At 35.3% G+C, this 23213-nt stretch overlaps 1 protein-coding gene across 1 annotated transcript in view; it reads right to left on the bottom strand.

Moving 5' to 3' along the window:
- The window catches only part of LOC106104706 (A disintegrin and metalloproteinase with thrombospondin motifs 7-like), a 22950-nt gene extending 966 nt beyond the window's left edge, over positions 1-21984 (bottom strand). The window contains exons 1-15 of the mRNA XM_013284833.1: positions 21826-21984; positions 17288-17899; positions 16197-16370; positions 15133-15383; positions 9315-9428; positions 5734-5880; positions 4229-4299; positions 3937-4103; positions 3208-3395; positions 2885-3015; positions 2096-2218; positions 1430-1578; positions 935-1050; positions 704-818; positions 1-96 (exon numbers count right to left, since the gene is read on the bottom strand). Coding sequence (XP_013140287.1) covers positions 1-96; positions 704-818; positions 935-1050; positions 1430-1578; positions 2096-2218; positions 2885-3015; positions 3208-3395; positions 3937-4103; positions 4229-4299; positions 5734-5880; positions 9315-9428; positions 15133-15383; positions 16197-16370; positions 17288-17899; positions 21826-21960 — 2589 coding nt within the window. The 5' untranslated portion in view covers positions 21961-21984. The remainder of the gene's footprint in view (positions 97-703; positions 819-934; positions 1051-1429; positions 1579-2095; positions 2219-2884; positions 3016-3207; positions 3396-3936; positions 4104-4228; positions 4300-5733; positions 5881-9314; positions 9429-15132; positions 15384-16196; positions 16371-17287; positions 17900-21825) is intronic.
- Between the last annotated feature and the right edge of the window lie 1229 nt (positions 21985-23213).

Raw genomic sequence — 23213 nt, 5'->3', positions numbered from 1 at the left:
GTCGGAGAGGCGGTAGGCGAGGCGGCGCTGCGGCCGCGACACCGTGTACTGGTACGTGACGCCGGGGTTGCGGTGCTTGCCGCCCGAGATACGTTGCTGCGGACACAAGCACAATGCACACCGTGTAGCGACATCTCGCGGCACACATTCTAACTATTGTTAAGAAGAAAATTAGTACCGTGCTCTAGAATTGGCGCAACACTAGATTATCGGCATATACGTCACGTCCCTAGCTGACAGCTGTCAATGTCATTGGAAGGATTGGAATATACACGCGCATTCCTGATAAGACCTCTAGTGCAGTGTTAAATTAATATCACCAGTAACAATTATATTGATTGTTTAAAACTGTCAATAACTTCTGCACCTAAATGCTGTTTTATTTCTTTCACAAACACCTCAACGAATACAAGAAATATAACTACGACACTTAAAGTGGTTGCTTAATAACTCGCTTATATATTTTTACTAAGAGCAGGCTTATACTTTGAACTGTTGTGCGATTGTCGATTGTTTCACTATTTGGTTGTACAACTAAATCGAGTAGTGTGCGCACCTCCATATAAACTCATAGGAATCAAAGCGAAACTAAACAGTTATGCGATAATTTTATTAAAAGGTGTTCGATCTAAATCTACACTTAATGTCTACAAAAGTGTCTTCGTTATTCTCTATTACTGAATGTTTTAGTTTGAATACTTACGAATACTTTGATATCTTCAGCGAGCGGTCCGCTGATGCGCACTTTCTCCCAGTCGCGGTCTCGCTCGTAGATCGCCGGCGCGCCCGCCACGAAGTACTCCGATATTGTCGCATTTCTATATACAAACATAAACTCTTGTGAAATTTGACACTGAAATTCACGGTCAAGTATTAAATTAACAGTAGAGATCTAGTAACATGTTATTGTACAAATTCTGGTACACTATGTTACCTCGCGCCGACGAGGTACATCCTCCGGGACTTGGCGCTCCTGATGGAGATGTAGTTCCCGGTGCTCACTTTCTCTTCGATCTTCACGTTTCTAGAACCCGCCGGGATCACTGCAACCTGGAATATGTTTAAAGTACAGTCGAGTAAACGTAAACTGGCGGTTCCAATTTAAAAGCTGTCGTTTGAACATTTAGAAAAGTGACGCGGAACAAAAATCTATACAATGTAACTTATAAATGAGTCGAGAAGAAATCGATTAATGTTACAAAACACATCAAATTATTATTATTAGCAGTAGTAGTAAGTAAATTGCATGTTACAAGGAAAACGTTAGTTATGAGTGTGGAAGGATACACCGGTAGAGGCAGACCTAGAAAGAGCAATGAATAAAGCATTTTTGAATTGGAACACCGAGAATTTCAGCGATTGTACAAGCCATAGTATCAATCTAGAACACCATTGTCATATTATCGTGTGTCATGTTTAGTATGTGTACCTCGGAGTAGCCGGGCTGTCGCGCGGTGTCCTTGGTGTAGATGCCGAGCACGGTCTTGCAGGCGGCGCCGGAGCCCCCGCACACGCCGCACGCGTCCTCCTCCAGCTCGGAGCCCACGATCCAGTCGCAGCCCACCTTGTAGCACACGCCTGCACAAACATATCTTTATTACTTAACATTATTGAACTTCACACTTGTAATTATAGTTTGTCTATTTAAGAGAATCTCGCTTTGATTCCTATATACTTATATGGAGGTGCTTTAGTTATGCAACTAAACAGTTAAATTGGCTGAGAAACAATCGACAATCGCATAACTGTTGTGCGACTGTTAAGTCAATGGTGTACGCCCGCTCTAAGTTTGCTAAATTAATTAATACTTTATTTAGTTTAACAAAGAAGAATAAATTTGTTATAGTATAGAATTAGAATTGTATGGAGATAAATGCCGTACTTAATAGACGAGAATTATAGTAACTAGTATTTAGATGACTGACGGGGGAACTTCTGGTTCGTATTATTTTCGTTAACCGTGTCTATTAATATACACTAAAAGTTTGAAAAATGTATAAAAAAAATGTTTGTTTGAGGTAAATCGTCCAGATTTAAAAAAAATAAGGAGTCATCAAGCTTGTAGAAAGATAACTAAAATAACTCTTAAGTTTACCCGATATGCACATGTCCCTGGCGCCGAGGTTCTGTTTGCAGGGCGTGCCGTCCGCCACGAAGCCGCCCAACATCTCCACGTCGCTGCGGCTGCGCGGGATGCACTGCAGCTCGCACGGCTTGTCTGCACAACACACATTGTCATCTGTCATCATTATAAATGCGAAAGTATAGACGTGTGGATGTTTGTTAGAGTTCGTAGTCTAAGTGACTGAACGGACCTAGATGTAGAGGATAGTTTGAACGAATACATAGGCTACTTGCTTTTGTTTTTTATAATACCGTGTGGACGGAATCGCAGGTAAAAACTAAATAACGTAGCTATTATATTAAATAGTAATTAATACATGCAGTATTAATTACTACTGAGGAACTTAATTTGAACAATGTAGTCAATGGCACGGATTTTGAATGATCATTTGACTTTTGTTGTCAATAATATGGATAATGATTTGACTATTGATGTCAGTAGTATAGAGCTAATTTGATTAAGAATGTCAATAGCGCGAATACAGAATTTACAATTGTGTAAGTATAATAAACAATGCTATAATTTGCTATATTACATTTGAATACGGTTGCAACTATATTTTTCAATCTTACAAATATTTCAAATGGGAAAGTTTAGATATATAGATGGATTTTTGATTGTCGCCTAAAACGGATCTCGATATGGCATAGTTGTAGAGGGTAGTTCGAAAGTACACACAGGCTACTAACTTTTGTTTTATTATCAACTTTATGCGGATAGAGTTGCAGGTAGAAGGTAATATATGTATAAATTACGAACCTTGATCGAAGTACGGCACCCAGTCGGAGATGGTCTCGTTGTTATATGTAATGTTGTTGTACTTAGCGCACTGCACCTCGCGGAACGTCGGCTCGTTGATAGGGCACGGCTCCGTGTTGCACACTTTGTACCTGCAATTAAGTTTGTACTTAGTTAATTAACATACACGCAAACTATAAAGTATATTGACATTGTTGTAAAGAGAATAGATGTCTCTTCTCTTAAGAAAATCCTTTCCCCTTAAGAAAAGGGTGGAAAGGGAAAGAGCCTAAATTAAGGCTCTGCCCTGGCTTCTGTGTGTTTAGTTATAACGTGGGCGTTACCGGCTCCTGTCGCCGATGCAGTATTTGCCGTTGTTGAGTGGCTCGGGGCGGTTGCACTCCCGCGCCTGCGTGCTGACGCCGGCGCCGCACGAGCGCGAGCACTCGCTCCACTCGCCCCACTCGCCCCAGCCGCCGTCGCGCGGCGTCGGCGACGGACTGCGCGCCACGCACGTCTGGTTCTGACACCACTGCACAACACCATACAACAATTTTATTAGCATTAAAACACAAAATACCCAAAGTTTGATATACTTTGAACATGCTCAGATCGTTTATCAATTGTTACGCATTGCCTTGTAAAAACGTAGAAGAGATTTTTACGTTTTTTGACCGACTTCCCAAAAGAAGGAGGTATTCAATTCGACGATATGTTTTTTTTTTTATTTTTTTTTAATACAAGAAAGGGACTACTATTATTGTGTTGCGTCAAACGTCTTTGTGGGAAAATACCTACGTTATTATCACAATAAGTTTTCAAGAAATCATACTACAAAGTTTAGATGGATGAATGTTTATTAGAGCTTAAACGGCTAAATGGATCTGAATGAAATTTGGCATAGATGTAGAACATAGTCTTGAAGAACATACAGGCTACTTGTTTTTGTTTTTTTAAATTCAACGCGGACTCGCAGCGAAAGCTAGTACGTTCATAAAAAATAACACATGAGGGTAGTTGTAATTTCTATTGAATGTTAAGGAATCAAGATGTTCGAGTACATCATACGTTACCATGTTGTGACCGCAGGTGGTGCCGGGGGCGGCGGGGCGCAGCATGGTCTTGCAGGTATTGTTGACGAGGCACCACAGGTGCTCGCACAGCTCCGTGGGCTTAGCGCACACAACTGCCTCCGCGCCGAACTGCAGGTGGCACTGCGTCGCCGCGTCGAATGTCACTCCTAACAATAGACAAGGCTTTTTAACTTGATTATAGATATTGTTTTACAGGCAGAGTGATAATAATACTAAAGGACAGTTAAATTTAATATGGTTATTTACCACCAAATTTCAAATATTAACTTACCCGCTGGTACTTCAGGATAAACGTACTCCTGCTGTGAAGGCAAGTCGCTGAGGCATTCTCCTAAACCGGCGCTGAAATAATAAACAATGTTTTAAATTATTCACAGAAGTCACGAAGAAGGTTTTGAATTTATAAAAGACTCAATGTTATTGTTCTATCATATATAGAAATGTGTAATAAACCCTTTAATTGCACAAAATTGTATTAAAATTCTCGAAAGTTGATAAATCAAATTATTAGAGATTTTTTAAAATTACATTATTTGGAAAAGCCGTTTCTTAAGTTGTAAAACTAAATTATCACTGATTAAATAAATGACAATAGTCTATTATTAGGAAAAACCTGATTTGCCGCAACTGTTTAATTAAAGATTATATTTTTTTATGTTTTAAATATGTAAATTAAATATGTTTCGTTTATGAAATACATGAATGATGTAATTTAGTATCAAAATGACAGTTTTATTCTATGGCATCAGCAGTCGAAACCAGACTATGTTTTTTTTTTGAAGTCATAATATTATTTAAAATAACTTATTAGAGTAGCAATTGAGAATTTTCATACATAATTTAACACGTTCACTACATAACAGGTCGATATCTGCCTGACGCGGTATTTAAGCTGGTGCGGACAAAGAAAACTAAATCCCTCGCACTAAAGCGAAACGATTCTTTTAAGCGTATACATTACATTACGTAAAATGTATATATTATGTTCCCTCAAAGTTATAGCAGTTTAATATATCCTAGTAGTGTTGGTGGGTCTTGAAGGGCCTGTCACGCACTGGCGGAAATATCATAGGGGGCCCATTTCGGCCCGCCGCCGCACCAGTTGTACAATTATGATTTGACTTGCTGCAACGTGTTAAGTCACAATGTATTCTGTGACTAAATTTATTTGATATTCTGAGAAACAGTGACCCAGGTTTGAAGTTATATTATCAAAAGCGTTTTCAGAAACAACAATGTTTTCTTTGGACTTAAAAAATTAAAATGGCGACCACTATGATGACTAGCGTCATATGATTATTCTACGGACCGGTTATTCAATGAAACATATTAAGATAATGTTGTATAAACAATGTATGGAAAGATAATTTTGTTTGATTTAGTTGATAATTAACTGTTTTATCGTGTTAATTTTGTCTGTTCTATTTATAAATGTTGTTTACTTTTGCAAAAAAATATACGAGTAACGGTTACTAATATAACAAGTACTAATTCACGTTTCTCAAATTGTTTTAACGTTGTTTTAGTCCATTTGTACTCAAAAAGTCTTTCGAACATTACATCACTTTTTTCTTTTATAAACAGGGAACCTCGTACGAAAATTTTAGAAAATGTTTTCGTAACATCATCTACAAAATTCGTATTAAATTAGTGCATTAATTTACTGTTTTTTATTACTATCGGGATGAAAGTACATAGACAAATCTCATCTAGCCTCTATTCTCTAGTTTTATCTATAGTTACAGTTGGCATTTTATATATCATAAAGTTACTTACTCAAGAAAGTTGGTGACATCTCTCTTGCTGCACCGTGACCATGCCACTTGTATGGTGTCAGCCTCGAATATGGGTGTCATGACGTGTAGCGTCGATCCCTCGCGGCGGTGGCATCCGATTTTCTCCGTGTCATGGTACAGGCCGAAACTGTTTAAATAGAAAAAATAATTAAAACCCAAATAATCAAATCACGACTAGATTTCCTGGAAAGTGTTTCCATGTATAAAACTCCTGCATAAAAAGTATAGACGCATTCATAGTAGCACTACTTACAATTTGCATCTAAATATTACGTAGGCGTTATTATAAATTAAGATTAAATTTATAACGCTCGTAAGTGAGGGAAATGTATACAATATTGTAGATTAACATGTACATTTGTAGTTCGTGCGAAATATAATCCCGCGTTTGGCTACACATCTGGGTCACGGACGTGTTTCCTTATCTTTATGCAAATTATCTTTCAGAAATGCATACATTGATATCTTAAAAAAAGACCTCATTATTTATTATGCAGTTAAGATTATAACAATGTCTTCAAAATAATAAAGTAGCGTGGGGCCGATAGCGCGGCGTCAATGCGCCGGAGTGCATCGTACTCGACGAATGATGCATTCATACTACCAACTACAAGGAAGAAGGTCATTGCCTGCATTCAACTGTTTGCACGACTTACGTAACCAATATTTATTTAGGCTCGAAGCGACTCCACTGTGTTCACTGTTCTATTATAAACATATGTCCGCGTCCGAAAAGTGACATACTCGTACTATATCATGGAAGATGCCTAGTTTAAATTCTTTTTGATTTGAATTAGATAAATATTTTTTTGGCAAAATTAAGAAGAATCTTTTTGATGTAACTACAATTCACATATAGAGATATAATAGGACATGTCTTTTTTCAATGGTGTCTTTTTTTCATGAGAACAAAAGTAAAGAGTTCAATGTTTTCTTTTACTCTAACATTAATAAAATAGTTGATGAAGTTATTTGATTACGCGCCAAAAATAATTCGGTTAAGAGAATCGATGAAAATACCAATTTACAGATTGAAAATAATAATTTACAATAAATTTCGATATGTTATAACAGTTAACGTTAAGAAAAACATTAGAATATTTTGATAGACGATGTTGCGGCGCGTCCTTGCGGTAATCTCAGCTCAGAGCGTGACTCATGCCTTACAATCCAAGTGCTCGGCAACAGCTCACGAATAAAACTCAATACAGAATTATTCCCGAATGTACGCACCCATACAGTACGATGTTAGAACATTTGGCTTGCGTAATCCCGTATACACTAAACTAAAATACGTTGTAACGAGTACGCTAAACCGAATTATGAGAGTACCTGTACAGTACAGTATAATCTATACTATTATAATAAAGCGTAAACACACACTTCTTTGTTGCCTAAGATGTCAGCAATTACAACACATATTTGAAAAATTCCTTTTCTAATAAAAATCCCTACACTTACGTCACGCTTTAGGCTATATATTTTCACGCCATTAAACTAAGGGGGTAAATATTTTGGATAAAAACCCTAATGTGGGAAAGAGACTATAAGTTGCTGCCAACATCAAAGAAGCAAGATTGCCAGGGTTTGTAATGTCATGTCATTTTGACATTTGCTGTTGATAATTTGACAAATGTAAACAATAAAATAAAAATTTCATAATTTTATGCCGATGAAGCCGCACGGGAACAGCTAGTTATTTTATAAGAGTCTACAACGTTTTGACATATATTAATGTAAAAATCGCAGTAACATTTGACATTGTGATCACCACAAAATCCTACGACTAATGGATACTAAAGTAAACTACCATACTCATATTATAAATGCGAATGTTTAGATGGATGGATGTTTGTTAAAGTTTGTAGCCTAAACGGCTGAACTGATTTCTATTAAATTTGGTATAGATGTAGGGGATACTGAGGAAGAACACATAGACTACTCACTTTTTTTTTTAATTTGGCGCGGTCGGAGTCGCGGGCGAAAGCTAGTAAACTTATAACATACTTCAGGTTCATTGCTATTCAGTTTGATGAGATACAAATAGATCTGCTGCCTCAAATGAAACTTTCTTTTTACTTTTTTTCATTCATGAAAATTTCTAGACAATCTACACATATAATCTATTCTTACGATATCTTTAAGCCGTTATATAAGTATAAACAATAACAATCCGCCCACTAAAATCAAGATTGTAAGGATTAAACGATGCTGTTGCAATATTTTAATAACCCATTTTACGAGAGTCCGCATCGTAATTGTGCCTTGCGCTGTACGCGCGGGCTTTTGTACTGGACAATGCAGGGTTGCCAACATCACTGAATTTACAGACGATTAATGTTCATGTTATTTATGTTATCTGTTAAAATGTCAATTATTTAGCAATATCAATAACAATGTGGTTAAACGCAAAGTTATGTGCCAAATATCTATAAAAATTAAATCGATGCATGGTACAGTAAAATGTAAATAAAGGTGGGATTCCACTGACTACATTTGTTTGAAACATATTTCATCATCTTGGAAAGAGACAAGTATTAGTTAGTTCTGTCAGGAAATATGTAAACACAGGCATAGAAAATGGCATGAAATAAAAACATGACTTGATAGCTACAGTAAAAAAGACCTTGCGAGTCTTTTTTGATTTTGAAATGAGGGCGCTAGTGAGCTGTAATATTTTAGTTTGGCTTGTAGGTTTATATGTCAGTATCCTGTTCGTATTTATGTCATAAATTAAATTTGACATGTACAAAATGGCTGTTAATACCGACGTTCGGAAACATATAAAGTAAAGATTAGTTACGCCATAACGTTAAATGTAAATGTTGCTTTATAGTTAATAGGTTTAATTTAATGTGTTAACGTAAATAGGAATCTTTTAACCTTTTCATAGGAAATTGATTTGGTATTGATTTACGGAAGAGTTGATTTTCATTTGGTTTTTTTTTTGCAATGGCCTTAAGTTTGGCAGCCTCTAATGGTATTGTAACGAACTTGATTGCATCATTAGATATGTCGTCTCACAATCACTAATACGCTTGCGATAACTTTATAAACCGGTTGTATTGCTGTTTATTGTTAGGTAATTGATATTTCAGTTAATTTGATATCGATTGAATCGTAGACGTTCGAATCGAACGGAATGAGCACAATAATTATCGTAATTGCGGCCATACATTTTATGATTTGTACAAAGTTGTTAAAGAATAAGACTGGTCAGTTTTATGTACAAAGAGAGTTCATACAGGAATCTGCAGTCTGGTGTTTGAAATGTTTCTTAGTTACGGGCTTTTGATATATTTTTACTTTTTGCAGAATTGCTTTAATAAAAAATGCTAGCCTTGATGAACTCCCTCTACAGAAAGATGAGTATGTTGATATATACTAAAATAAAGAGGCAAGATTTGTACTTTTCTATGTTTTTATAACTCAAAAATTACTGGGCTGATTTGAAATATTCTTTTACCCTTAGTCAGTAAAAAAATAGGCAATGTTTTTTGTTATTTTCTTAATTTCACGTGGACGAAGTCGCGAGCAGCTAGTGTTAACTATAATACTGACTTGTGTCCGAGCTCGTGTGTGATGGTGTGCGCCAGCATGATGCCGTTGTCCTCATTGACGGAGCAGCTGCGGTCCGGCTTGCACATGCCGGCCACGTGCGCCACGCCAAGTGTACTGCAATAACACACGTTAATTAATATAAAGAAAACTATAAGACAATTGAGAGCATTAGGAAATTGTCACGACCTTGTTGATGATTAGCGTAAAGTCGTTTTAAAAATGGAACCGAAGATACTCGTCTCTTTCCCATTCATAACCCTACTTTATTTTCTTACCGACTTCATTATTATCCAAACCAAAATAAATTTTGATGCAATTACGGATGTTTAAGCACTAAAATTAGTCCCACATTTGTTAAATAAAAATAATAAATAAAAAAACGACAATTATTCACTATTTTAATGAATGAGTGTGTCGAATTATCGCTCGAAATGAAGCAGCGGTGAACGCGACATGGCCTTGTCAATATTGTACTACTTCGGTTTACTTTTGCCATAGATAAGATTTTATAACCCAATAAGTGCTTTATCACCATTTTAGGCCATTTCTTTCGCATATAATTTGTTTTAACATCTGACGTATCCGGGCGTGTAATTGTACAAGTATTGCTAAAATAAATGCGCTGAATATGTTTTCAGTTTAGTTTAGGTAATACATTAAAATTAAAACGCTAAAACTGTGTACTGTATTACTGCGTACTATGTACTGTGTACAAAGTACTATGTAATACCTGCTGTGTACTATGTACAATACATAGTACATAGTACGTATTACACAGTACTACTAGAAACAACAGTGTCTACTAGAAACTTGTCGCGTCGTCTGTTTCGCTTGTGACCACATACCAAAGTTCTACAAGTTGTCCGGCGCCGCGCACAGTAAATATCGCAATCAAATGTTCCGTCGGTCGCTATTTCTTGAACTACGATTAAAATAGACGTTGCAAATTGGATACGTACTAAACTACCACCATTGCGTTTATAATTCGACTTAATGATGATATCTTTATAGCTAATTAATCGATTATTTTGTAGATAGAAGATTCGTTCGGATATACAAAGTTTCAAGAATATGTTTTATTTTTTTCCTTAAATCTGTAAATCTGTACAATCTTTCATGTTAGTACAGTTTCATGTAGTAATATTATAAATCCGAAAGTTTAGATGGATGGATTTGGATGGACCACTAATTAACTTTTTTTTTTTAATTCTGAGCAAACGGTGTCATAGGCGACATCTAGTGACCCAATAAATCAGCTGTAAACTGTCATGAGAAGACATAATTGCGTTATATTTTAGTTATTTAGTCGGTGTGGTGCATAGCAGTAGGAGCATCGCGGTTACGGGCGCGGCTGCGGAGCTACCAGACGGGAATAGGCGGCTAATAATATGCGCCGACGCTGACTCAGCCACGCGGAAGCTGACGGAAAACTCTATAAATTTGCACTAATAAATTCTAAAACACTATAATAGTTAGGAATCCCACGCCACGCCTATATCTTAAAATATTTTACTAACTTATGATTATACTGGAAGCTATGTTAGATGATAACATCAAGAGTCTCTTCTTGTAATTATGCTTAAGTTGTCCAACTCTGAGTGCAGCAGTAAGTTATAAGCTTGTGAATTGTCTATTTTAATGATGTTTATAAGGGTTTTAATAAAGTTACGTAAAGCAAAATATATAAATGATAGTAACACAGTAATATTTACGAGCGTACTATGTAATTACAATAATTACATGTGCGTTGATGTCTTTTCTTAGCGCGTATATTACGCTACGTTAAACATGTTTTATCTTGCAACTCATAAGATTATAATAACAGATAAGAAAAGCTTAAATCCTATCAATGTAAGTGCATTGTACGTGTTGTCAACGGCTCGTCGGTAAATGTTAAAAACGTTATTACTTCGACTCGGAGGTCCTGTGTAACTGGAATTGGAATTAGTTTCGAAAATGACGTTACGAAATCCAAACGAGCGGTTTGCGGCTCGCGTCCGACTGTTACTTCAGCCTTTAATCGACCGCGAACAGGTTGTCGCGTCACAACCATACCGGCTTTTATATTTCGTTTCAGTGTCGGCCTTTATTCGGATGTCATTAAAAATTAACAGAAAGAAACGTTATGAATGAGAACTTTTATAATTTAAATGAGATTACCGTTTTGAAGCGAAGCATTTGCATATAAAATCCGTGCAATTTTTTTGTATTAATGTTTGGCCTTCATTACATCGTATGTTTAATTCGTTGCAAAAAAACGAATCGCATAAATAGTCGTGCGAGGCAAAATAATTCGGACAGTTCGATATTTAATGTTTTTTAGAGCGATAAATTAGTTTCATACGGCCAGTTTCCTTTTAATAATAAGCAAAAAGTTTTTGTATAAAAGTCTTGTTGAATATAAATGCTAGAACAAAAAATATATAAAAAATGAGTTACGTTCGTCGTTAGAGATTAGCGAAGTAGGTGCGCGTCTGTGAAGCGTGAGCCATGAGGTGTGAGGCGTGAGGCATGAAGTGTGAGTTGCGAGCCGAGGTGAGATAAGTCGTGGCGACACGAGACCGCTTGGCGGCGGCGCGGCGGCGGACAGTTCACGCTTTTGAATTCCAATCGATCGACTTTTATGCAGAATACATCACGATTACACGATTTATCGAAATTATTAAAATTTATATAACATTTTACACGTAAAAAAGACTACTTCGCATGTAAACATTTGAGTTCTTTGAAGAGATATTTAGATATTGAGCTATGGAATATGGGTCAGAAGTGAGCAACATAAAACTGTCTTAAAGATATGTGGGTAAGTAGGTGCCAATGAGTTAAAGTTTCACAGTTTTCGATGCATAATGTATCACTGCAGCGGCGGCGACGACCACCCCGGCACCGTTACCGGCTCATTGTATTTTGATTGCAGACTTCCGAGAACATTCGGCTACTCGTTTGTACCGTTTACTGCGCCCATCGGCTTACCTTATTGCATTCATTATACGCTTTTTTGGTGGAAATACGTGCCCAGTATAAGAATTAATTCGCTTAAATTCAACAGTAAACATATCAACATTTTAATCGGCGTTGTTAAAAACAAACAATCTTAACTGCCAACATCATCAGCGCTTCTTTTTGTCGACTTTTAAGGATATAAGACTGGTTTTTTGTTAAAAAATATCTGTGGAAATGTAAATTTATATTGCCCCTAATTGATATTTTATTTCATGAGTGTAAATTTGTTAATTATAAAGTTTCGGGCACAGGCTCATACGAGTATAGGCATGATGGGGTTGGGTAAGAATCGATCTTTGTTTGGCAACAGACAGCGTCTTGTTCATGTTTATGTAACGTTCACTTATAGGCTTTTGTTGAAGTAATGAATACCCAATTTGTACACACCCAACATCCTTGGCCTTAATGTCGGCGCTTTTGAAGCGACGCGACGTCACGGCTCACTCGCGCCGTTAGCGCTTCGCGAAACCTTCGCAAAAACTGATAATAATAAGCCGACCGGTATCCGTCCACATCTCCTTTATTTTGACAATGACGTAATTATTTTATTCATGTTTAACTATTGAGTACGCTAACGAGATTTAAATCTTAATGACAGCATTGTGGAACATTCATTCGTATTTAATTTCTTTAATTCGTATTCAAGTTTCGATCGAAGTTTCATTAGACATAAGTGCCCGCGTGCGGTGCGGGAAATTTCCTGTTTACACGCTTGCATGTAAGACTCGTTTTCATTAGAGGGCTAGGGCTCGCAAGCGTTTAGGGATATTCCTTTGTTTACCGCACATTACACTTTCCCCATAAGCGAAGAGTCTCTGAATGCTGTACAAAGACCCAGTAATCGACTAAAGAAAATATACTGCCTTAACGGCTGTATTCAATAACATATACGAGTGTGTCGCTGTTTTCATCACATAGGCTGACATTGATGACGATGCTTGTATACATGTTTTGTAAGTCAGTTCTGTACAGATTTGTTGTATTATCGGTAGAGATTTCCAGATGTATGACAAGATAACGTTTCGAGTACTCGTTTAATCTTATCGATTTTTGTACTATATTTTGTGTACATTTGTTATTTAAGAACTCTTATCTAAGCATCCAATATGTTATGAAATTCGTCGACCGATGGTGTCCTGGTGACCGACTTCAACAGATACGGCAACGAATTGTCACATACGTAAAGTGTTACATTGATTTATGTAAACATAACGGAAAGTTTTTGACGATTGATTGATTATTCGATAAAAAACTGCCACACTCAGAAAGCCGATAATCGGTCAATGAAACAAGCTACAACTCCTAGTTATTTTAGTGCAGTTACAGTATTAAATATATAAAGATTTAGTTGAAGTAATCATTAAACGACTATGAGTCCAGTAGATCGTCGTTTGTCCGATTTAAAAATGCTTTTGTTAAAAATTGTGAAAGTATGAATCGAGTTTTCACTATGAAAGCTTTTAGAAACCGACAACGGATGTTGACTGATGTAATTTTGGAGAAACAGCGACAAATAAACAAAGGTCTGCTAAACCTTTTATCTGTATTAGAACTAAAAGCTAAAAGACATAAGTAAATGGTTTTCTATTTATGTAATACAGACGGGTACAAACCAGACCTACTTTTCACATAATTGTCACTGAAAAGATTCAGCTAACCTAATAAAACTATTAGACTAAACATAAACCTATTATCACTTTTTGAGCTTCATAAACTTCAACCTAACTCAGTTTATTAACTAAATCTTACTAATATTATAAATGCGAAAGTTTGGATGGATGGATAGATGTTTGTTAGAGTTTGTAGCCTAAACTGCTAACAGGATCTTGATGAAATTTGGCATAGATGTAGATCATAGTCTGGAAAAACATATAGGCTACTTATTTTCCTTTTTTAATTCCACGCGGACGGAGTTGCGGGCGAAAGCTAGTTATAAAATAAATCTTAATTCTTAAGGGACTTAGTGACGATTTAAGAACTCCGAGTAAGACTTTCAGAATCCTAATGTAACAGATAGACATTTTTATTTTTAGGTTATTATTCCGTGAATGCAAATTCGCTTTAAAATCTTGCAATCACTTCGTTACAAGTATGTTTACAATTATGAGTAGTACGTAGGCAGTTAGTGACGACTGGCCCAGTATTGTGGCAGGTGAAGTGGCCCACGTCCGAAAGTGTTCTAATTGTAGCGCTCGGTTACTCACCGTACTATTTACTTTGCTAACAGACGCCCCTGCCATTGACCTTGTGATAGTGATTTTCACAAACAGATGTGCCTATCTTGTATTTATAAAACTCAATTACGAACGTAATAATCGTACGCAGTTCCATTAAATATGACCTTACTATTAAAAGCACTTCGCAATTACTTACTTGTTAATGTAATTTGTTGAATTACTTATAGCTTTAAAGACTATCGAATCAACTTTTTCGTTTTTAAAATAATTGAAACAAACATTTTTAATTTCAAGGCCATTTAGGTTTCCTGTCACTTCTTAAATAATTTACAAATCTCTTTTTTTGATAACAGTAAATTAACATAAGGGGTATATCAATTATACGATCACTTACTATCATTATACGAATAATAGGTTTAAAGGTGTCTGTGATGTCGACTAAACTGGACTCCGTACTCATACTCAGAGTCGTATTATGGTCGCCCTTAGTGTATAATTGGTATGGAAACTAAGGGACACATGTAGTGGCTTAAGATCTTTGGATCCGGAAGTAAACCAATAATTTATGGTAGATGCGTTATTTTGTGGGGACTTAAACGACGGTTAGTATTATGGACTTAAAAAAATGATATTCGTACCTACAAGGAGAGTCATGTTGACTGCAGATGTCTTTCCTGGTGACGAGGATGGCTACGTCGTGGTGGTGCGGGTTCTCATCATTGTCAGGGTTCAGCTGCTGTTGCCACCAGCAGAATGATTCAAGTGTTGAATCAGCGTTGGTCGATACTTTCAGTTCCGGCGCCGATTGCATTTCTTCGACCAGTATTATTTTGACGACGGCAACTTTAATGTAGTTTCCAATTGATGGGTCCATGTACAGAGAGGAAACCTACAAGATAAAATATTGAGTAAATAAATCTTAATACTAGGAGAATACCACTACTTTTTTAACACGTGCAACGCTTCTATGATTTTTATGAACTAACGTGAACATGCCGTGGGTGTAGGCGGTACTGAAAGTGTTAATCTTATGAGAATATATCGCCTGCGAAACTTATCTAAATGTTTGAAGAGTAATTGAAGTATTTTTGGATGGTTTAATAACATGGGTAAACGTTTTAACGGAGCCCAGAGTTTAGTACGCTCAAGGGGTAAAGACGGCCCAGTCTAAATTACATACGAAAAAGTACAGATCTTGTGATAACGATAATCTTTTTAAACAGCTATTTAACAAGTGCTTTGGCTGAAATGACCGTGAGAAGATTTGTGTTTTTTTTTTATTTTTACTCAATTTAAATAACAAAGTAATATAATTCACTTGGTACGTGATTCTGCAGTTAATAGACATTAAGAAACATATCTTGTAAACGAAACGAGATTTATATGCAACGTTTGCTTTAGGAATTAAATGTTTTATTATGGTTATCTTCAGTTATCTTTGCTGGGTGGAGTTACTAAATATATACTGATCTGGTGATATTTTTATCAAAGAAGTAAACATTTAAAATTGAACTACCAAATGTTTTTTTATAATACTCCACTTTGTGAAGTGTGGATGTCCGAAAATTCGAAATTATATGTTTTGGTTGATAAAAACGGTATGAAAAAAAATATTATTCATTCTTAGTGTAGTAATCCCTATTCTTAACATAAAAAACTTTCACCTCTAAATATAAATAACATTAATGTATATCGTATTTACCATATTCATAATCGTCAGTAGATACGTCTCCAAGCTTCCCCGATCGTGGAAGTCAGTCATAGACTTATCTGCGACCAATAACACCTCGACGTGCTGCGGTCGACTCACAGAGCGCGTGGACCGTCGCGTGCTGTCTCTACTGCCGTGCTTCCAGTGATCCTTACTGCGACTGTTCTAAAATCATACCTTATATTGTTATAAATGTTATTATCCAATAGCCCAACAGATCACTTATGCGTCTTGTAGGGATTCCCTGCTAAGGTTAGGTTGTTTTGCGCAAAGTAAATTGGTTTTGACTTTTTGGTCAACCTTTTTAGAACCCTACATTTATACTATTATAATAAAGCGTAAACACACACTTCTTTGTTGCCTAAGATGTCAGGATTATTTTTGAACAATTCTTTTTGTAATAAAAAGCCCTACACTTACGTCACGCTTTAGGCTATATATCTTCAGGCTATTAAACTTAGGGGGTAATTTTTTTGGATAAAACACTAATTTGGGCAATAGACCATATGTTGCTGCCAATATCAAGGAACCAAGACTGTCAAGGTTTGTCATGTCATTTAGACATTTGCTATTGATTAATTGACAAATGTAAAATATTAAATAAAATTTTCACAATTTGATGCGGATGAAGCCGCACGGGAACAGCTAGTTATCTCTAATTTACTAAGTTACTTTTACATATAAGTCTAGCAAATTTATATATAATCGTTATTAATCCTGTTTTGTAGAATTGAGTTATAAAATGTTATATGGCAAGTTATATTATTTAAGAGCGAAATTTGTAATTTTTAAATATGTAAATGGTAATAAACTTGGAAACACTTTAGATCCCGCCGCAGTTCTCGTCCACCAGTTTACTAGACTTGCCTTATTCTTGCCATTAAATCGCCAACGATACACACGTGATTGCAGCATTTCGCAACTAGAAATCGTGGGATAGCGCTATTTATTACACGCTTAGTGTATCCGCTATAATGCAACCACAAACTCTCCTAACACTAAATAGGGTCAGTCCTGTATCTGACATCTGCTTTCCATGAGAATTACTCGTAACTGTGAATGTACAAAAAGTTTTTGCTTACCTTAATATTCTGGTGTGTATTCGATGTGTCATTTTGCCTTTGGAAATTTTTTGTCTTCCATTGATACGGTGGTTGTTTTGTTGCGCAATTTTTCGATCTCTTTCGCCTTCGTCTATTTCTAATACGTCGTAATCTCAGTCGGTCAGATATCTTTTCTCGACTTTGACCTTTGCTATGAGAAAATTCGTAAGAATTACTATTTTCGATGGATCTACTTCTTGAGTTTGTTTGTGGCCGTCGTTGTGCCATTCGTAATCTCGCTTGGTGCCTCCGGAATTCGGTAGGATTAAGTCTAATAGCTTCTAATCGTTTTCGTCTTGCTTCTAAATATTCTCTTCTCCGTCTGTCCATAGCCTCTTTATTTATGCGGTTTTGATGAGTGTTTGAGTATCTTCTGGTATTTGTGTTACTTAATTTGTTATTAAATTTATTTTGTGGTATATTTGAATTAGTTCTGCTATCAACTTCTCTCTTCGCACGATGATATGCTTTAACTTTGTCTACGGCCGACCGTTTAAATATTACGTGTGGTCGCCCCGCGGAACTATCGGTGGGAACTTGATTGGATGGCTCGATCCAGTACTCTCCGTGCTCAGTCCGTAAAAGGCCCGCCTGTCGGATGCAGAAATGCTATTAGTATTTCATTAACAAATATATACCTATTATTCAAAAATCAACTGAGGTATGAATCTCTATTCTCTAAAAATATATCGAAATCTGTATAGGGTCTGTATGTCTGAAATAGGGTTACAACTACTTGGATTAAAGTTTAGAATCGTATTAAATCTTCGTCTAGGTTATTTAGACGTAGCACCATTATGCGTATGTATTATATTTAGTTTAAATTTACGCATCAACAACCGGTTTAACGACTCGATCGACAAATCTGTTTCTATTACTGCTCGCTACTAAGATAAATTGTTTGATAGCGAAATCTACATAATTTTGCGGGGAATTTAACGTAAATCGTTTCATTTAGACCGCTTTATTAAGTGCCAGCTAACTAATCTACAACGTTGTTGAATGTTATTCTTGATCATTAATGTCGCGATATCAAATGAAGATTGTGTCGTTTCTACGAATATAATAATTATTAATGTTTTATAGCGTGAAAGTTACTGTTACTTTAGACAAGATGCCTTAGGCTGATATGTTTTACAAAATATGATTCGAAAGTCTGATTGATGTAAGTTTCACAGACTTGAAGAATTGAATACGACGAGATATAGACGAGTGTCTATTGATGTTCATTATTACAAGTGTTTTGATGTACGAACGTAGATAAGATACGTATACTCCCCAAAAAAATCCTATAAAATACATGTAAGGTAAATGTACATGTAATTGATAGTTAAGTCATTAAATCTTCTTGTTTGTTTCTCTTCCAATGTAGTAGAAACATTTTTTTACAAACCTTTTAAGTGATCAGTTTTTCTGCAACCTATCTTGTACATATTTAAGTTATCGAATATCTTATGAGGCACGAAATTTAAAACATCAATTACTGGGTCACTAGCGACTTTTGGGCATTTTACCTTCAATAACAAATAAATACGGTACTAGACATGAAGTCGACTAATGTAAATATTTAATATTTGCGATCGATTAAACGTTTGATAAGTATAAAGCGTTGCTGGCACTTGACTGGTCACTTACGGCTGACGGCGGTCGGTCAAGTGGCTCCTACACGACTAGCAGTTGTCCGCTATTTATATCAATTTTCTATTATTATCTTTACCAAAAGTTTTTACTGTCATGATATGAAAAACGTTTAAATGTAATCAAAATAATAGTTTATTATTGTGTTTAATAACGTCCCAATTTTGGTCGTAATTTAGTAGTTACATTGTCAAAATTCGAAAGAGAATTAAAATTGTGACAAAAAGTTTGGTGTTACTAGCATGACTATATCCTAGCTTATTTATTACATTATTTATTTAACTAGCTTTCGCACAAGACTTCGTCCGCGCGGTATTAACAAAAGCGAGTAGGCTATGTGTTCTTCTAGACTATTCTCTACATCCATACTAAATTTCATTAAAATCCGTTTAGCCGTTTAGACTACAAACTCTAACAAACATTCATCTATCCATCCATCTAAACTCTCGCATTTACAATATTAGTACGATTAGATCTCTTATAGTTGATTTTTTTATATAAATACTTCGAAGGTTAACATCTGAAAAAGCCTTATAACCGTCACCTTACGATCTTGACTCGATCCTTTTATCTTTGTAGCGAATTAATCGACCTCATATCCAAATCAGTATAATAAACGCGAATGTGTATTCTTCTATTAGAATCAGAGAACCTTGTGTATACAATGTTATTTATACATGTTAAATGTTAGTAGGATTGTTTGGCAAATCGTAAATGTAAAGGTGGTTGCACATAACATTTAATATAAACTAGATTGTTTTAGTGTTTTGTTTGAATCGGTTTCGTATAATATTGTATGTTTTGTCGGTTTTTGTTCTGCAACGCAAGTAAAAATTCTACTAATAAAAATTGCAAAGTGTGTACCCATCTTAATGTCTTGAATGATATGAAATTATCACATCTCGTAAAAATTATACGTTTCGATTTCTGTCTACCCCATAAGGTTATACAGTCGTGAATGATATCGTATCCATTAAAATGGTTTACTATATGTGTAAAGTATATTAAAAAAGTCATGACTAAAATGAATCATAATAAAAACCAATCTATCGTACGATAAAGCAAACACGTTTTTTCTCGTATATGTTTATAGTTTTCGAATGTATTAATGCTTTTAAATTGATTGAAAATCATTGGCCATTCATAATTCAAACTCGCCAGACAACTCGCGTTTTATAAAGTCGAAAAAAGAACGGCTATAAAATAATTTGTGGCCTTAATGCAATATGTCATGTTAATTAAGACTAATCTTTACTATGCTTTGAATAAAGTCTATTTTACAATGATGGTACTTATCTTACAATGTTATACTCAAGCTATCGTATTTGTGGTTAAACTAGCTAAATAAAATTCAGTACTTCTTTAATCAAAAAGCGAAAATAATCGTAAATTCTATTTACTTACGGTATTTGTAACTAAATTTTATTTTTAAAAATAAGACTTACGGAGCAAATAAGAGCGACTAAACATCAACATGACTATCAACGTGGAAACAGGCCAAGATATAAGAAAAAAACAAAAGACTTATAAAATAAACACTTTTCAACAATTTAGACATTTCATTTCAAATAAAATCAAGAAGAAACGTTTAGTGAGTTCATCCACACGTCGTCACGGGAGTAAATCGGTCAAACTGTAAATAAAATTGTTTACGGTGAATTGTCATTTATTTTCGTCCGAGAACAATGTACTGCATATTACCCAATTAAAAAACCTTTAGAGCTCATTCACATAAGATGGTAGACACATTGCGTTACGCTCGTGTGATCAACTTTAGAGAGACGCAAGTTGACGCACCTCTTAAGTAGCCAATTTCGAATGCAAATTCGAAAAATATCGAATAAAAATTTAATTTTGCTAATATTATAAATGCGAAAGTTTAGATGGATGGATGTTTCTTAGAGTTTGTAGCCTAAACCGCTGAATGGACCTCGATGAAATTTGGTAAAGATGAAGACAGTCTGGAAGAACATATGAGTATAGGCTACTTATTTTTGTTTTTATTTAATTCCACACGAACGGAGCCGCTGGCAAAAGCTAGTCTACTATAATCCTTAAGTAGATTTTAAGGCATTAAATTTAAATGTCGTAACACTATAGTTATTTTCGTAAATTATTACAATTTTTAATATTTCTGAGTAACTATAATTTGCATAGACTTAGCTACCTTGTATGGTGATCATTAATTTTGATATAAAAGATACGACCTTGTTCCTCTACAAACAGATTCATGTGTTTTTTAATTTACGGCGTATAGTATAACCGACAATAAAACTTGACGGTTCTTAGTTATAGTTAATTTTTTACTACTGCGGTTATTATGGTTTTGCATTAGTATGGTAATTCGAACATGAATGAATATTACCATCTCTTTCGTCAATTTAAATTTTGAATATTAATTGATAGAAACGCGTTTTTATTCCATAAAATTGTTAAGATAGTTGAGGCGGTAAACTTTGTATTAGAGAACAAATGAACAATTAACAATATGAGTATTGGATTTGATGTAATATTATGAGAGACAAAAACGCGGTCAAAAGTTATTACTTTGACTATCAATATTATCAAATCTGAGTTCTTCAAAATTATCTGACCCGGTAAGAGTGGCGCTGTTATCCCGATTACTTCCTACCAGTTTAGGTAAGTTTGCACTAATTGTGAAAGTTGTATATGGCTTGTAAATACGATAAAAAAATCATACTTTATGAAAGGTTGGTTAACTGTAACAGCGTTTCTAAGCAGGTGGGTACACTGCGGGTGGAAAGCCCGCCCACATCCTGTCGATAACTAAAGTGCGTTGTGTGCATGAACTTTCCAGTATGTTTTGCATTGTACTAATTGTTTATGCAGTTATGTTTTTTCTTTGTAAGTGTACTAACCAGGCCATCGCACGCTGAAAGCGCGACGCTCGACGCGGGCTGTCCGTGTACAGCCCCCGTGTAGTGGCAGGATGTGGCGGCGGCGTGTGGCCTCTCCCGCGTGCGCCCGCTCGCCGTGTGTCTCTCTATCACCATCGCCGGAGTTATGAATGTTACCGACGGCCTGTGTAAGAAATATTTATCATTAACTGCTTTACTATACAAGCATTAGATTAATAAAATAAGATTTTAAGCTCCCTTGGATAGAAGAGCCTTTACAATTTAACAATCGCGCGATTTCTTTTAATTCAGAATGAGAACAAGAGTGGACATGGAATATACATAAAAAAAAACAGTATGCTTGCTAAAAGCTTGATATATATACCAAAATTGCAATCATGACGATCACATCATCGTGATGTCCTTTCGATAATTTAAAAATGGAATGCAAAAACATTTTCAAGGATGGTCTTAAGGATGCTGCTGGAACGCTCGATAGGACGTGTCCCAAATACCGATAATTTACCAGGAATGCACGGACGATCAGCCAGAGATTAATGACCCAACGAAGGCAATATAAATAAAATAAAACCGCATTCGTTGCAATTAAGTTTTAGCATTTATATGGCCGCTTTTTAATTCCAAGTATGCAAATAATTACTCTTTATAATTTAATACAGATGGCGTTTTTTATGTGTTTCAATGTCACATGTCAAATTAAATTATTATATCATGTTGGGTTTAATTAAATTTATGGAAAAAATTACAAAATATCCGCTCTATTTTCAGATTCAACACACATTTTCATAATTAAATGTGACGAGGGTTTTTTTTGGTGGACAATTGTTGGTTTTCTTAAGTCTCGTAGTTTTTTGTTTTTTTTTTCAAATAAAAGAAATGTTGTAAAAACCTTTTTGCTAATTTTTCATAGAGAAAGTTTTTTCGATTTACTTATTTATAACTTGTTCAATGATAATAAAATGTAACGTGATAATTTTCGAACCTAATGATAAACTAACATAAAAATTAATTACTACGATATAACAAGTTTATCAAATGCGTGTTCCTTTATTCAAACTTCATTTGATTAATTGTCAGAACTGGCTCTCAGTTTCGCTAACATGATAGATTTCTCTTTTTTTAATCAATTCATCGATTTTTTCATGTTTATCTTGTACCATGTTTAGAACACGTGTTCTTTTATTATTATTTAATGTTGTAGTAACAAATTAAAACGATATAGTCGTAACTGGTATTAACTGGGAGAGATTTTACCGGATTTTTGTTCAGATTTCTTTTCAGTAACAGTGTTTTTTTTAGCTATTGAATTTCATCGCCTCGGCTTTGGTTAATTTTATGAATCAATTCGGGCTATAATTTCAAATGAAACCCTCTTGCGGGTAAAACGT

The sequence above is a fragment of the Papilio polytes genome, unplaced genomic scaffold (assembly GCF_000836215.1).
Source record: "Papilio polytes unplaced genomic scaffold, Ppol_1.0 DF823399.1, whole genome shotgun sequence".
NCBI lineage: Eukaryota > Metazoa > Arthropoda > Insecta > Lepidoptera > Papilionidae > Papilio > Papilio polytes.
Note: the sequence above shows the minus strand (reverse complement) of the source record. Positions and strands in the feature narration are given on the sequence as shown.